The sequence below is a fragment of the Triticum dicoccoides genome, chromosome 1B, assembly GCF_002162155.2.
Source record: "Triticum dicoccoides isolate Atlit2015 ecotype Zavitan chromosome 1B, WEW_v2.0, whole genome shotgun sequence".
Taxonomy (NCBI): Eukaryota; Viridiplantae; Streptophyta; class Magnoliopsida; order Poales; family Poaceae; genus Triticum; species Triticum dicoccoides.
In genome coordinates, this window is record NC_041381.1 from 581,465,867 (window position 1) to 581,482,907 (window position 17,041).

The 17,041-nt window shown below is 46.2% G+C and overlaps 1 protein-coding gene across 1 annotated transcript; it reads right to left on the minus strand.

Moving 5' to 3' along the window:
* Positions 1 to 793: 793 nt before the first annotated feature.
* LOC119309204 lies at positions 794 to 2,248 on the minus strand. Its single transcript, XM_037585241.1, has one exon. The coding sequence runs from the start codon at positions 2,246 to 2,248 to the stop codon at positions 794 to 796; it is 1,455 nt and encodes a 484-aa protein (XP_037441138.1).
* Positions 2,249 to 17,041: the final 14,793 nt, after the last annotated feature.

Here is a 17,041-nt window from a genome sequence, read left to right on the forward strand (position 1 = left end):
GAAAATATTGAATGCGAGCCTTCTAGGAAGTCATGTATTTATGACCTGTAGTTTGTGTGTGTGTGTGTGTGTGTGTGTGTGTGTGTGTGTGTGTACGATGTTTGGTTTATAGGAATTTTATCCAAAGAACCATTTGTATTGCATTTCATACATACTTTTTCATTAAAGTAAACCTCTTGGAAAAAAAAACTTTTTTGGTACACTCGTTTTTCATTAACCATTTGTATTGTGTGTCACTTCCTCTGTCTCCAATAAGGCAGGATGCGGGGGAATCAGCGCCGCTCTGGTACCCGGATGGTGCTCGATGATATGACCATGAGGCCACCAACACCTTCTCCGGAGAGCTGACGATGTGAGATTGCTGGCCTGCCACGCCACCAAGGTCAGCGCACGGTTCCCCATCTTATTAGAATTGCGAGTAATTTAAGGTTCTTGCATTGGTTCTCACTTGTCAGATACGACTAGAAACTGGCAAGTAGCAACGCCATACAAAGTTTGTTGCCTGATTTGGTTAGCACATATGCTCTCTCACTTGGTTAGTTGGTGGGTATTTAGTTGGCTGAACTAAACTTTTTCAGATGGACTTCTATGCACTAGTATTTTGATCTCGTATACCAATTTTATGTTGGCCATATTGCCATAACAATTAACAAGCCTTCCTCACGAGAAATTAACACGGTCTGATGGTCTAGACAAATTAAAATTATGACCCGACTTCAATTGGCATACTTCACTGGATGCACAACTCCTAAGGTCTCACAAAATACTACTCAAATACATCATTACATAAAAGTTAGGCAAATAAACCCGGACGCTTCTTCCCTGACAAGGGTGTTACAGTTTTATCATTGGGGCAGCTTGTAACAGAGTGCACCAAGTGAATAAATGTTGTGTAAGGCGGTAGCCTTGATTCCCATGGCCTAAAATCTCCTTTGGGTAAGACAAGGTGACCTGCTGCTGATATTAAGTCCCCAAACATAATCCTAGGTAGACCATCTTCCGAAGCATTAGCCATACCGATAGCACAGTCTACAACGCGTGATGGAGCAGCAGGCAACAAAATGTTGCCACCGATTAGGTGCACCGGGTGACCTCGATTCAGAAGCACATGTGGATGGGCGCCAAAACAAGAAATGTTCGCCTTGACCATATCCCTGACCGCGTTCAACCTGTACATCCAGAAACGGGCACCCAGATGTTTCCTCAGTGCATCTGCAAGCACATTTGCTAAGATGAGTGACCCTCTCAACACCATGACAAACTCTTCCACCATCACGACTAATAGAGGATAATCTGTCGGGTTCGCACTTCCGAATGCGAGTGTCTTGAACAGGTACCTGAACTCTTCTAATGCCAGACATTTCAGGGATTTAGGTTTAACGGTTCCAAACTTCTCTAGCTCTGCGGATCGACCTAAGATCATCACCTTGCTTCCTCTGTCCATGTTCATAACAAAATGATAGAACATTGTCCAGTCATCTTCATCTATATATGCAACGAACACAATAACTACCAGTATCCTCCCTGTCAATTTTTCATGGTCTGTCATTCTGAACAGATCATCTCCATTCAGGTGCAAAATCACAGAAAAGTGAGAACGCGCCCTCTCATCACCGCATACATGGGCGACAAGAGTTTTCTTCCCAACTCCAGCGCCACCAATGATTGGAAGCACGGCCGGAGAACCAAGGGTGTTGTGGTGCAGCAAGAACCTAATGATCTGCTGCTTCTCGACATGGCGACCAAACATGAAATTGTTGATGTAAAGATATGCATCATAGGGTCTACGGAAGATGCGCTCGCATCCCCCCAAAAGTATGACAAACTCCGTCATGTTAGCAACACTAGCCTCTAGGTTTTGCAGCGCACTTTGCAACTCTGGTTCGAGAACCTTATTTGTTGCACGAGTACCGGATGTGCGAGAACGTTTGCAAGGAGCAGAAACAGATAAGGCGAATGCGTCACGTACCAATTCCTCTGCAACATCCTTGAGTTTCCCATACTTGATGGTGTCAAGCACATGGTGGCCTTGGTACATGGCTGCCGCTAGGATCTTCAGCTGCATGAGCATACAAGAGTTGGTGATGTACCGTGAGTCCGCCTCCTCGACGACCATGCCAACTCTCAGCAAGAGCTGTTGCAGCCTCTCCACCTTCTCCAAGCACGCGTGATCTGCGTACTTGTTCATCAGGAAGGAGATGAAACGGTTCGAGAGATCACCTGCGACAGCGGCTATGACAAGATCCATCTTGAGATGTTCTAAGGTAGGTGGTATACAAGGGCAAAAAGTTGTGGTTTATGTATAGATGCACGGTATAAGTCATTGATATACTCTGTATATATGCGACCGATATTCCGGTCAATAAACTCCCGTGGTCCGTACGATGTCTGCGTTCACAGTTGATGTCTGGGATTGGAACTTGTTTTATCTGTAGTGACAGATGAGCGGCTATTTTGTTGCTGTTGGGAGGCCGGTGAGATGGACAGAATTTCTAGTCAACCTTCTGAGCCTACGGCTGCTGCTCCATCACAGGAAAAAGAATGACTGGCATGGGAGGAAACTTCTGAGTTTTCAGCAAGCTAGATGCAATTCGTCATGGTTTTGTCCAAACTGCGGTCTGCCTTTTGAAGGTAATACATTCAAGTCGCTATTTTTATTTCCAACTTACTTAGTTTTTAGTTTCTTTTGAAGGCGCGTTGAGATAAAAAAAAGAGTAATCTTCATTTCCTTTTATTTCCAACCTGCTTAGTTTCTTGCCCTTTCTTACCGCTAGTAGTCTAGTGCTATACTACTATCAGTAAAGTCAATGAAATTTTTGTTGCCTGACTTAGTTAACTGGTAACTAAGAGCATTTGGTCTTGTCCAAACTGTGGTCTGCCTTTTGAAGGTAATACATTCAAGTCACTATTTTTATTTCCAACTTACTTGGTTCCTTTTGAAGGCGCGTTGAGATAAAAAAGATAGTAATCTTCACTTCCTTTTATTTCCAACTTACTCTACTTAGTTTCTTGCCCTTTCTTACTACTAGTAGTCTAGTACAGTACTATACTACTATTAGTAAAGGCAATGAAATTTTTGTTGCTTGACTTCGTTAACTGGTAATTAAGAGCATTTGGTTGGCTGAGGCAACCTTTTCTGATGGAATTTTGTTCCCTTGTATCTCCATTTCTTACACCTAGTTTTATGTAGGCCATATTGCCAAAACAAGCCTTCCTGAAGAGAGAACATGGACAAGTATGACCCTCCTCACTGTGCTCATCAATGGCAGCTGTTGCATCAGAAAAGTTTGCTGGACAAGGAGTTCCCCGGTTCGTCCATACTACAGACTCGCTGAGCAATGCGAAGACTCCATCATCTTTCCGTGGCGCATGAAAGGTGCCCTTACAGGAGTCAGGACTAGCCTATATCCACGTGGAATCGTATGCACAAGTTAGTGGTGGATTAATTCACACCACAAATGGCAATGGAAAGTCTCTGTGTGCAACACCCCAGCCATTGCCGTGCAGGGCAATTCATACCCAGGACCAGGAGTCTGCAATTTCCACTTGTTTCCTGCCTCTATTACCGAAAAAGGATTTCGCCCCGCTTTATATATAAAGCACAGATCAACCACAGCCCAAGTACAAACACATCCCACGACAACACACGCACACACCCAAGGCGAGATACATAGGCGCTGAGCACAGCAACACCACCCCTAACACTACAAGAGCAACCGGGGACCTCCACCGTGAACACGCCACCGTGAAGAGATGAAGCCGCATATGACGAACCGTGAGCTCCAAGGCGGCGCCTCCAAGAAGGTTACGACACTAGCGCGCCGCCACCGCCTGACCCGGGGGTCAGAGTTTCCCCTGGAGCAACACGATGACCGGTGAGAGCCACGACGACGCCTTCAAGAAGGTAACACGCTACGCCGCCGCCGGTCCGTCCGAGGATAGAATAGGTTTTCACCCCAGCAAACACTCCCCGCCACCGAACGCCACACCCCTGCCACCATGCCGCCCACACGGCCATGGTCACCGGGCAGCACCAAGCCACGGGATCTGCCCATGAGCACCGCGCTACCACCACCAGGGCTGCCGCCCCGACATCCAAGACCTTGACACCACCGCACCCGAGACCCGTCGCTACCCCAACCAAAGAGACGAGTAGAAAGGTCGCTCCTTTACACACCCCTGGACGGCCCCCGGCGCCGAGACCCAAAGGGTCGGCCCAAAAAAGGCCTTCATCATCCGTCCTGCTGCACCGGGTGCAAGACAAGCTCGGTCCCGCTGCCGGGCACGAGACGAGGTCGGTCCTGCTGCCATGCGCAAGACGAGCTCGGTCCTGCTGCCGGGCGCGAGACGAGCTCGGTCCTGCTGCCGGGCGCGAGACGGGCTCTGTCTCGCAGCCACGGGCACGAGACGAGCGATGGACCGCAACTGGGAGCGGTCCAACCCTATGACGAGGGTAGAGCCCGGACGACGAGGGGAGGAATATGGAGCCATCCACGGCCGAAGCAGCAACCACACCGGACCACTGCCCAACTCGCGCCGCCCGCCGAGCTCCAAGCGTCGGAGCCACCAGACACGCACCTCCCGCTTCCGGCGAGCCACCCGCAGCCACCAGAACACGCCGGACCGAGCCACCACGTCGGAGCCTTCACCACGCTGGAGCGCTGCAGAGGCGGCCAACCCGCGCCGCCCATGGCCCTCGCCGCGAGGTGCGGTAGCGGACAAATCTGGCTGAGGCCATCCGCCACCAATGCCCCCCCGCATGCGCCTCCATCCAGGCCGCCGTCCAAAGCACGACGAGCACGCCGACGACCTCCAGCCACGCCCACCCCCTGCCGCCATGGCCTGCGCCGCCCACGTGCAGCCCGCCGGAGGGACCCGATCCGGATCTGGATCGAGAGGCTGAGCCCCGCCGTCCACGCGCAGGCACGCCCCACCTAGCTCGCACAGCTACCGCCGCCAGCTCGCCAGCCAACACCGCCCGCGCGCCTCGCCGCCGCCACGCCCCGCGCCGAGCACGGCGCTCCCGCTGACCACCGCGTCCCGCGCCGCGCGCCGCCAAGCCAGGAGGGAAGAGAGCCCCGCCGCCGCCGACGCGGACCAGGCTTTGCCCGGTCGTGCCCTTCGGCGGCGGCGAGGGGAAAGAGAGGTAGGGGAGGGCTAGGGCCGGCGGCGCCTAGGGCTTCGCCCAACCGCTCGCGGGAGCGGTCGGGACGAAAAGGGGACCGAACACCCCAATGCTTTTCACTCAAGAATCCCCTCCTTCCTCTATTGGACCGCGAGAGCTATGTCTAGCTTACCGAAAAAGGATTTTCCCCCATTTTACATTATAAAGCAAACATCATCTTATACATCTGAGCGAGCCGAACAAACACACGTCACCACGACACACACACATCACCACGACACACACCAAATACATCCAAGGCTAGATACAAGGGTGTTGAGCACCATCACACCACTCGGATACAACCAAGCCAACAAGATATGAGCTATCAAGAACCCACTACTAGAGAAAACCTTACTAGTGGCACTGGTTTTTTACATACTAGTAGCGCGGGCGCCCGCGCTACTGCTAGGGCGCTACAGCTATTATTTAATAGTAGCGCGTTTCTAAACAAGTGCTACAGCTAAAATACTTAGTAGTAGCACCTCTTTCTCCACCAACACTACTACTATCATCACGTACTAGTAGCGCCCTATTTTCTCCCCACGCTACAACTAGGTAAATAGAAATAAAAAATAAAAAAAGCAGTTAGGTGCAATATTCATGGAAATCAAGACAAGTCCAGTGCAAATAAACTAAGTTTACAAAACCATCTCACAGACATTAACGATAGTACCATATTTAATATAACCACACAATCTCACGAACTCATATATAGTAGTCAACAATGCATGGATAGATCGTAATTGATAAGTCTAGGTAGTCATACTAGCATATATATGGTTCAACAGCCACACACATGCATATGTAGTTCTAGATGATATCGATGACGACCATCATCCTCAAGCCTGGGCGGTGGGTGTTCCTGATAGTAATTAGGATTGCCTGTCCAACATGAAGATTCTTGCCGACGAGGAACCTCTTCCACCCAACCGAGTTGAAGTCTGTGCGACCATCCGTGTCCACGCCGTACGCACAAGTGGTGACGGAGCCCCTTGCAGTAAGGCGTATTCCAGCAGAGCCTTCTTCATCAGGCTTGATACCACAACTCTCAGACAGGCTCTTTGGCAATTTCTGAATAAGAAAATCATATTAATTAATAAGTAGCCTCACACATTCTACACTATCAAAAGACAATACTACATTTCTGCTAAGCATGAATTCTACTAATAAGTATATATGGATTCTAAACTATTAGCAGTTTTTTGGATTCTACACGAAGCATATATATCATCGGACTCTACACTAAGTATACATATCATCGGACTCTACACTAAGTATAACAATAAAGCATATAAGATTCACTAAGCATATATATCATCGTACTCTACACTAAGTATAACAATAAAGCATATCATCAAATTACTCTAAAAACTACAGTAAATGCAACATACCATGATATGCCGATCAACCATGGTACTTGTCAGGCGGGTCACGAATGGCACCCCGACGAAGTCAGCACGTGGCGGAATGATGTCCCATAGGTTGCACACCTCCTCCTCGCTCAACTTCATTCTCTGAGCTACGATGGCATCACCGAGTGGGTCATCATCATCCTCATCATCCTCATCATCCTCATAATCTTCTGCTTTGTTGACATAAATCACGGCCAGCTTGGGTCTTTCAGCTCTGAAGGAGAAGCTGATCAACTCACCACCGGTGATATGCATGTGGGCGATGAAACAAACCCATCCATCTCCTCCCACCTGCGTCATCTTTCGTCCTTTCTCGATCTCCATAGTGTAGGTGCCCCCAGGAGCCTCAAAGGTCACAGAGTCTCCGGTCAGATTGTTGAATTCTGACCTCACATTGCATGGGACGATCTGTGTACAAAAAGCAAAATGATATATACACGATGCATTAATGCCAATAACACTAAAAACAAAAATAGTAGTTACTAGTTTCATATAATTTATTACCGCCGCATGAAGAAAACTAGACTCGAAGTAGATGCCGAACAGCGTGCCAGTTGCAAGGCTGCTGGCGCACCTTGACTTGCACCGTCGACACGGTGGTGGTGGTGGTGGTGGCACCATTTCCCTAAAGCAATATGATTAAAGGATTAATGATCCAAAAAGTAAACATAAAGTTTTCATACATTTCACATGGCAAGCAAAATAACAACTAAAAAGTAAACATAAAGTTCAGTCCAGGGGAACACTTTATCTATTCCCACATCCAAAAGTTGAACCAGCTTAGAATCTTCCAAAACACAATAAGTAAACATTCATTCCACCTTTCGCATCAGATGCACAATAATTAAAACTATAAAAGGCAAACACCCCCCTTTTTGATCAGATACAACTCTTTGTCTATTTGTGTTTTCTTTTTCTGATATTTACCAAAAATGGGCTCACTAACAGCATCATAACAACTTGGCAATTTGAGCATCACCACATACAGATACTCTCTTCAACCTGAAAGAGTATCGAATCAAGCATTGATGTTTCCATGAAACCACATAACAGTGAGGGCTTCTTGGTCATATCTTTATATGCATCAACAAAGAAGCTAGTGGCAGCAGCCAAGAATTGAAACCCTCAACCTTTGATGTCATATCAGAGCTAAAAAAATGCTCACGATTCTACGGTCAAGCACTATGGTTGTTCCAGCGAAGGAATGACAAGTAGTTACAAGTACTACATCAATGATCCTAAATGCCGGAAACAATAGTCACGTATCGTGACAACGTGATACGATGAGACGCTCTCGTCCTCGGCCAATCATGTTAGCTAGCTTAGCTGCTAGCTCCCGCCAGCACACCATCTTCAGGACGAGCGCGCCAGCCATAGAAGATGCGGTTTGCTCGCTCAATTGTGGACTGCGAAATCACGCCCTAAACGACACCAGGGCTCTAGGAGCATATCTCGAAAGCTCCCATGGCACCATTTCAGAAGGGGAGTCGATCCTACGACCACCATCGACAAACTTGAGCGTGTGGAGGCATTCACGCAACCACATACCATGGATAACCATTCCCATTAAAGAAGCCTATCATCTACACGAAACGGCACACGGCAACCGACGCCACCCGTGGCTCCTCTCCGGAAAAGGCACGACATGGACGCCCCCTCTCTAAACCCTTGAACAGTAGGCACCGCCGCCGCCACCACTGCTCCAGGGGTAGAAACCAAGAATTGAAACCCAAGTTTCAATTATATGTGCTAAAAGCCTCTACTTCTCTAGCTACTTCTCTCTACTCTCTCCTAAGATTTGGTGAGCAACAAAAAGCTCTACTTCTCTCACCTAACCCCTCTCTCTACTCTCTCCTCAATCACGCGAGGAAACAAGCTTGGAACACGTCACATCGAAGCGCGGAGCTCCCGTACAATCCCTAAATCCCAAAACATGGTGGCAAGCTGCCGCGACAAATCGATTGGAGCCTAGCCAGTGTGGCGCGCAGGGAGGAGGAGATCGAGGGGGACTTACGGGGCTGGAGCGTCGGAGGAGGCGAGAGGCGACCGTGCGTGGTGGCGGCGCACGGCACCATCGACGAGGGTGAGGCGGCCGGCCTCATCGGGCGGAGGGGATCGATTGTGAGAGTGAGGGGGTGCGGGGGCGCTCGGGCCGGTTTTCTTTTGCTCTAGTAGTAGCGCTGGTTAGAGGCCGACACTACTACTAAGCCCACCAGTTGTAGCGCCCGTTCAAAGCAAACGCTATAGCTAAGTGGGCTACTGTATTTGCCCTGCGGCCCATGTAATAGTAGCGCGGCCCAAGAAAACAAACGCTGCTGTTATATATTAGTAGTGGCATGTTTTCTGCCCAGCTCTACTGGTAAATACGAGTAGCGTGGGGTCATAAACAGGCACTACTGGTAAACTTCTATCTATAAGCATTTTCCTAGTAGTGACCACTTGGAGCCACCGAGGGGGGTGAGACGGACCATGATGAAGCAACACTAGTAGAAAAAGGGCCATTTGTCCTGGTTCGTAAGGGCCTTCTGTCCCGGTTTAGGAACCGGGGCTAAAAGGTCGTTACTAATGCCCTTGGCTTTTAGTCCCGGTTCTTACACGAACCGGGACAGATGGGCCTCCACATGGCCGCTGCGGCCAGCCCAGGCATGGGGGCCTTTGGTCCCGGTTGGTGTCATAAACCGGGATCAAAAGGCATCCACGCGTCAGCAGCTGGCTGGAGCTGAGGTTTTTCTTAAAGGGGCTGGTTTAGGGGTTTTGGGGTTAATTTAGGTTGTTATTAGCTAGCTAATAGAGATAAGTGTCCTCTCTTATATCTTCGTGCTTTGTTTACCAACTACTGCGCTATGTTCATTTCACCCGCTGATATATAATAACTATTCATGCTCGCATCATGCATCATCATATATAATAACAAGTCCTACTAATCATGCATCATCATACAACTTCTACTCGTTATTAATAACAAGTCATACGATCATCATCCTCATAGTCATCGAACCAACCCTACTTAATTGTTCTTAGCACATGATCATCAGTATTAGGTAGGACCTAAATACCCTTAAGGTAAAATAGCATAAAACAATATAGACCCTGACTCTCCATTATGTGGAATGGAGATCATCCTGTCTCCAATTCTTGCGGTTCGCTTCCTTTTGCTTCCAAGAACTTCCTTACGACTGTCCATACATTTTTTTCCATTCTTTGATTGTCATGTCTCCACTTCTTTTAGAAATCCGGTATGGACAGTTGAGATTCGTAGGATGACCTGGTTGTATGTTTAAAACATCAAGGCGACCATGCTGATACATCAGATGAGGCATAATCATTCGGGATTATCTGTTGGAAAACATAGTAATAACTTCATAGTTAGCAATGATGTACTAGTTTTAGAAGTATGCAAAAGATGCACGGATGTCGTAATAGTAAAAAATCTTACCAGCGTATCTCCATGGTAGTTACCGTAGTTCAACACGTGCACTAGTGGCACGTATTGACCATAATGTTGAGGAGTTCAATTGTAGATATTGTAATTCTCAAGATCAGTACAAAATGCGATCAAATGATTTTTCTCCTGATAAGTTAATACGGAGCCATCGGTGTAGTGGGTTTTGTCTAGCATCTTCCGCACATTCTTTGAAGAATGAAAATAAGCTGTCAATGGAAATAAGCTATAAACTATTTTGAAATAAACAATATAAATTACTTAATAACTATGTTTGAGAAGCTCACATAGGGGAATAATTGGAAGCATATCAACAAGAACCCAAATGTCCATATTGTCTTGCTCGATATTAGGATCACCAAGATCCATGGTGACAAGCATACCCTCATAAAAACCATACATCTTGCAAAGTGCTTCCCAATTTTTGCAACCAAAATGGGTTACACTCTCAGAATTGTACAGCTTTACTTCAAAATCCACACCATGATGGGTCCTTAGGTGAATTTTCTTTGTTTCCATACTTTCATGGTCTTCAAAACCCATCCTCTCCAAGACATAGCGTCTTGCATATCATGGGATAAGCTAGTCGAATTGAAAAAGATGAAAAGTACACGTTGAAAAAGTTGAAGTCGTGCTTAATTACAAAAACAGTCGGGATTCTTCGTCCCCTCATATATATATATGGTTGGAGACTCTCCCTCACTGATTCCTCTCTGACATTTGCGACCGTCGGTGATGGTAGCTCCTCCTTTCGTTCCCGGGTGCATTACACCAAATTGTGTCTAGCACACGGTAACGAAGGAGATGCTACCCCCACGACAATAGTCAGGATTCTTTGTCCTCTCATATAGGTGGAGACTCGACAGACTTAAAGTCAACCCAAGGACTCATATTATAGGAGCTCATATTGACATGGAGATTTGGCTGGTCTCACCTCGAGGTCGGAGGGGGTCGGTGACGGGGGCGACGACGCGGATGATGGAGGGGGCTCCTAGATTTCTGCATAGTGCTCTCCAATTTTAGCATTCAAAGTAGGAGTACTTTTCCAATTTGAGCATTCAATAAGCAAAACCAAATCGTAAAATAAAGTAGTATTCAAATTAGCATGCATTCAATTATAAGCAAAACTACATCATCTCTCTTGTGTCCGTACATCATGGAATATTATCACTAATACTCCTCGAATACTATCATACATATGGCATCGCTAATACAGCTAGAACCGTAGCGCCCGACGGATATCGTCGCCGGCGGTGGACACCCAAAGAGAAGGAACCATCACAGGATCATAGCTCCAGTGAGATCCCTGAAGAACCTGCCAGGTATTGTCGAACCTGCCCTTCAACGCGACCATGTAGCGACGTATGTGCTCGTCCTCCTCGCTGACACGGTGACGTACCACCTCCATGGTGTCCGGAAGCCTCAGCACCGTCACTGGCCCACACGACTGTTGGGGAACGTAGTAATTTCAAAAAAATTCCTATGCACACGCAAGATCATGGTGATGCATAGCAACGAGAGGGGAGAGTGTGTCCACGTACCCTCGTAGACCGAAAGCGGAAGCGTTATGACAACACGGTTGATGTAGTCGTACGTCTTCATGATCCGACCGATCCAAGCACCGAACGTACGGCACCTCCGAGTTCAGCACACGTTCAGCTCGATGACGATCCCCAGACTCCGATCCAGTAGGGTGTCGGGGATGAGTTCCGTCAGCACGACAGCGTGGTGACGATGATGATGTTCTACCGACGCAGGGCTTCGCCTAAGCACCGCAACGATATGACCGAGGTGGAATATGGTGGAGGGGGGCACCGCACACGACTAAGGAACGATCAAGAAGATCAACTTGGGTTTCTAGAGGTGCCCCCCTGCCCCTGTATATAAAGGAGGGAGGGGGAGGTGCGGCTGTCCCCTTAGGGGTGCTCCTGGAGGAGTCCTACTCCCACCGGGAGTAGGACTCCCCCCTCTTGCCTTGTTGGAGAAGGAAGGGGGAAGGGAGAAAGAGGAAAGGGGGGCGCCGCCCCCCTTCCTTGTCCTATTCGGACTAGGGGGGAGGGGGCGCGCGGCCTACCCTGGCCGGCCCTCCTCTTCTCCCTTATGGCCCATGTAGGTCCATTAACCCCCGGGGGGGGGTTCCGGTAACCCCCCGGTACTCCGGTCAAATCCCGATTTCACCCGGAACGATTCCGATATCCAAATATAGGCTTCCAATATATCAATCTTTATGTCTCGACCATTTTGAGACTCCTCGTCATGTCCGTGATCACATCCGGGACTCTGAACAACCTTCAGTACATCAAAACTTATAAACTCATAATAAAACTGTCATCGTAACGTTAAGCGTGCGGACCCTACGGGTTCGAGAACTATGTAGACATGACCTAGAACTGTTTCCGGTCAATAACCAATAGCGGAACCTGGATGCTCATATTGGCTCCTACATATTCTACGAAGATCTTTATCGGCCAAACCGCATAACAACATACGTTGTTCCCTTTGTCATCGGTATGTTACTTTCCCGAGATTCGATCGTCGGTATCCAATACCTAGTTCAATCTCGTTACCGGCAAGTCTCTTTACTCGTTACGTAATGCATCATTCCGTAACCAACTCATTGGTCACATTGCTTGCAAGGCTTATAGTGATGTGCATTACCGAGAGGGCCCAGAGATACCTCTCCGACAATCGGAGTGACAAAACCTAATCTCAAAATACGCCAACTCAACATCTACCTTTGGAGACACCTGTAGAGCTCCTTTATAATCACCTAGTTACATTGTGACGTTTGGTAGCACACAAAGTGTTCCTCCGGTAAACGGGAGTTGCATAATCTCATAGCTGTAGGAACTTTGTATAAGTCATGAAGAAAGCAATAGCAACATACTAAATGATCAAGTGCTAGGCTAACGGAATGGGTCAAGTTAATCACATCATTCTCCTAATGATGTGATCTGTTTAATCAAATGACAACACATGTCTATGGTTAGGAAACATAACCATCTTTGATTAATGAGCTAGTCAAGTAGAGGCATACTAGCGACATTAAGTTTGTCTATGTATTCACACATGTATTATGTTTCCGGTTAATACAATTCTAGCATGAATAATAAAAATTTATCATGATATGAGGAAATAAATAATAACTTTATTATTGCCTCTAGGGCATATTTCCTTCAGTCTCCCACTTGCACTATAGTCAATAATCTAGATCACACAGTAATGATTCTAACACCCATGGAGTCTTGGTGCTGATCATGTTTTGCTCGTGGAAGAGGCTTAGTCAATGGGTCTGCAACATTCAGATCCATATGTATCTTGCAAATCTCTATGTCTCCCACCTGGACTTGGTCCCGGATGGAATTGAAGCGTCTCTTGATGTGCTTGGTCCTCTTGTGAAATCTGGATTCCTTTGCCAAGGCAATTGCACCAGTATTGTCACAGAAGATCTTCATTGGTCCCGATGCACTAGGTATGACACCTAGATCGGTAATGAACTCCTTCATCCAGACTCCTTCATTTGCTACTTCCGAAGCAGCTATGTACTCCGCTTCGCATGTAGATCCCTCCACGATGCTTTGTTTAGAACTGCACCAACTTACAGCTCCACCGTTTAATAAAAACACGTATCCGGTTTGCGATTTAGAATCGTCCGGATCAGTGTCAAAGCTTGCATCGACGTAACCATTTACGACTAGCTCTTTGTCACCTCCATAAACGAGAAACATATCCTTAGTCCTTTTCAGGTATTTTAGGATGTTCTTGACCGCTGTCCAGTGATCCACTCTTGGATTACTTTGGTACCTCCCTGCTAAACTTATTGCTAAGCATACATCAGGTCTGGTACACAACATTGCATACATGATAGAGCCTATGGCTGAAGCATAGGGAACATCTTTCATTTTCTCTCTATCTTCTGCTGTGGTCGGGCATTGAGCCTGACTCAACTTCACACCTTGCAATAAAGACAAGAACCCTTTCTTTGCCTGATCCATTTTGAGCTTTTTCAAAACTTTATCAAGGTATGTGCTTGGTGAAAGTCCAATTAAGCGTCTTGATCTATCTCTATAGATCTTGATTCCCAATATGTAAGCAGCTTCACCGAGGTCCTTCATTGAAAAACTTTTATTCAAGTATCCCTTTATGCTATCCAGAAATTCTATATCATTTCCAATTAACAATATGTCATCTACATATAATATCAGAAATGCTACAGAGCTCCCACTCACTTTCTTGTAAATACAGGCTTCTCCAAAAGTCTGTATAAAACCATATGCTTTGATCACACTATCAAAGTGTTTATTCCAACTCCGAGATGCTTGCACCAGTCCATAAATAGATCGCTGGAGCTTGCACACTTTGTTAGCACCTTTTGGATCGACAAAACCTTCCGGTTGCATCATATACAACTCTTCTGCCAGAAATCCATTCAGGAATGCAGTTTTTACATCCATTTGCCAAATTTCATAATCATAAAATGCGGCAATTGCTAACATGATTCGAACAGACTTAAGCATCGCTACGGGTGAGAAAGTCTCATCATAGTCAACCCCTTGAACTTGTCGAAAACCTTTTGCAACAAGTCGAGCTTTGTAGACAGTTATATTACCATCAGCGTCAGTCTTCTTCTTGAAGATCCATTTATTCTCAATGGCTTGCCGATCATCGGGCAAGTCAACCAAAGTCCATACTTTGTTCTCATACATGGATCCTATCTCAGATTTCATGGCTTCAAGCCGTTTTGCGGAATCTGGGCTCATCATCGCTTCCTCATAGTTCGTAGGTTCGCCATGGTCAAGTAACATGACTTCCAGAATAGGATTACCGTACCACTCTGGTGCGGATCTTACTCTGGTAGACCTACGAGGTTCAGTAGAAACTTGATCTGAAGTTTCATGATCATCATCATTAGCTTCCTCACTAATTGGTGTAGGAATCACTGGAACTAATTTCTGTGATGAACTACTTTCCAATTCGGGAGCAGGTACAGTTACCTCATCAAGTTCTACTTTCCTCCCACTCACTTCTTTCGAGAGAAACTCCTTCTCTAGAAAGGATCCGAATTTAGCAACGAAAATCTTGCCCTGAGATCTGTGATAGAAGGTGTACCCAATAGTCTCTTTTGGGTATCCTATGAAGACACATTTCTCCGATTTGGGTTCAAGCTTATCTGGTTGAAGTTTCTTCACATAAGCATCGCAGCCCCAAACTTTAAGAAACGACAACTTTGGTTTCTTGCCAAACCACAGTTCATAAGGCTTCGTCTCAACGGATTTTGATGGTGCCCTATTTAACGTGAATGCGGCTGTCTCTAAAGCATAACCCCAAAACGATAGCGGTAAATCAGTAAGAGACATCATAGATCGCACCATATCCAGTAAATACGATTACGACGTTCGGACACACCATTTCGTTGTGGTGTTCCGGGTGGCGTGAGTTGCGAAACTATTCCGCATTGTTTCAAATGTAAACCAAACTCATAACTCAAATATTCTCCTCCACGATCAGATCGTAGAAATTTTATTTTCTTGTTACGATGATTTTCTACTTCACTCTGAAATTCTTTGAACTTTTCAAATGTTTCAGACTTGTGTTTCATTAAGTAGATATACCCATATCCGCTCAAATCATCTGTGAAGGTGAGAAAATAATGATACCCGCCGCGAGCCTCAATATTCATTGGACCACATACATCAGTATGTATGATTTCCAACAAATCAGTTGCTCGCTCCATAGTTCCGGAGAACAGCGTTTTAGTCATCTTGCCCATGAGGCATGGTTCGCAAGTACCAAGTGATTCATAATCAAGTGATTCCAAAAGTCCATCAGTATGGAGTTTCTTCATGCGCTTTACACCGATATGACCTAAACGGCAGTGCCACAAATAAGTTGCACTATCATTATCAACTATGCATCTTTTGGCTTCAACATTATGAATATATGTATCACTACTATCGAGATTTAATAAAAATAGACCACTATGTAAGTGTGCATGACCATAAAATATATTACTCATATATATAGAACAACCATTATTCTTTGATTTAAATGAATAACCGTCCCGCATCAAACAAGATCCAGATATAATGTTCATGCTCAAAGCTGGCACCAAATAACAATTATTTAGGTCTAAAACTAATCCCGATGGTAGATGTAGAGGTAGCGTGCCGACCGCGATCACATCGACTTTGGAACCATTTCCCACGCGCATCATCACCTCGTCCTTAGCCAATCTTTGCCTAATCCGTAGTCCCTGTTTCGAGTTGCAAATATTAGCAACATAACTAGTATCAAATACCCAGGTACTACTGCGAGCATTAGTAAGGTACACATCAATAACATGTATATCACATATACCTTTGTTCACTTTGCCATCCTTCTTATCCGCCAAATACTTGGGGCAGTTCCGCTTCCAGTGTCCAGTCTGCTTGCAGTAGAAGCACTCAGTCTCAGGCTTAGGTCCAGACTTGGGTTTCTTCTCTTGAGCAGCAACTTGTTTGTTGTTCTTCTTGAAGTTCCCCTTCTTCTTCCCCTTGCACTTTTTCTTGAAACTGGTGGTCTTATTGACCATCAACACTTGATGCTCCTTCTTGATTTCTACCTCCGCAGCCTTTAGCATTGCGAAGAGCTTGGGAATAGTCTTGTTCATCCCTTGCATATTATAGTTCATCACGAAGCCCTTGTAGCTTGGTGGCAACGATTGAAGAATTCTGTCAATGACACTATCATCAGGAAGATTAACTCCCAGTTGAATCAAGTGATTATTATACCCAGACATTTTGAGTACGTCTTCACTGACAGAACTATTCTCCTCCATCTTACAGCTATAGAACTTATTGGAGACTTCATATCTCTCAATCCGGGCATTTGCTTGAAATATTAACTTCAACTCCTGGATCATCTCATATGCTCCATGACGTTCGAAACGTCGTTGAAGACCCAGTTCCAAGCCGTAAAGCATGGCACACTGAACTATCTAGTAGTCATCATCTTTGCTCTGCCAGACATTCTTAACGTCGT

Coding starts and splice junctions, on each gene's coding strand:
- LOC119309204 (XM_037585241.1), bottom strand. CDS start 2,248: ATGGATCTTGTCATAGCCGCTGTCGCAGGTGATCTCTCGAACCGTTTC.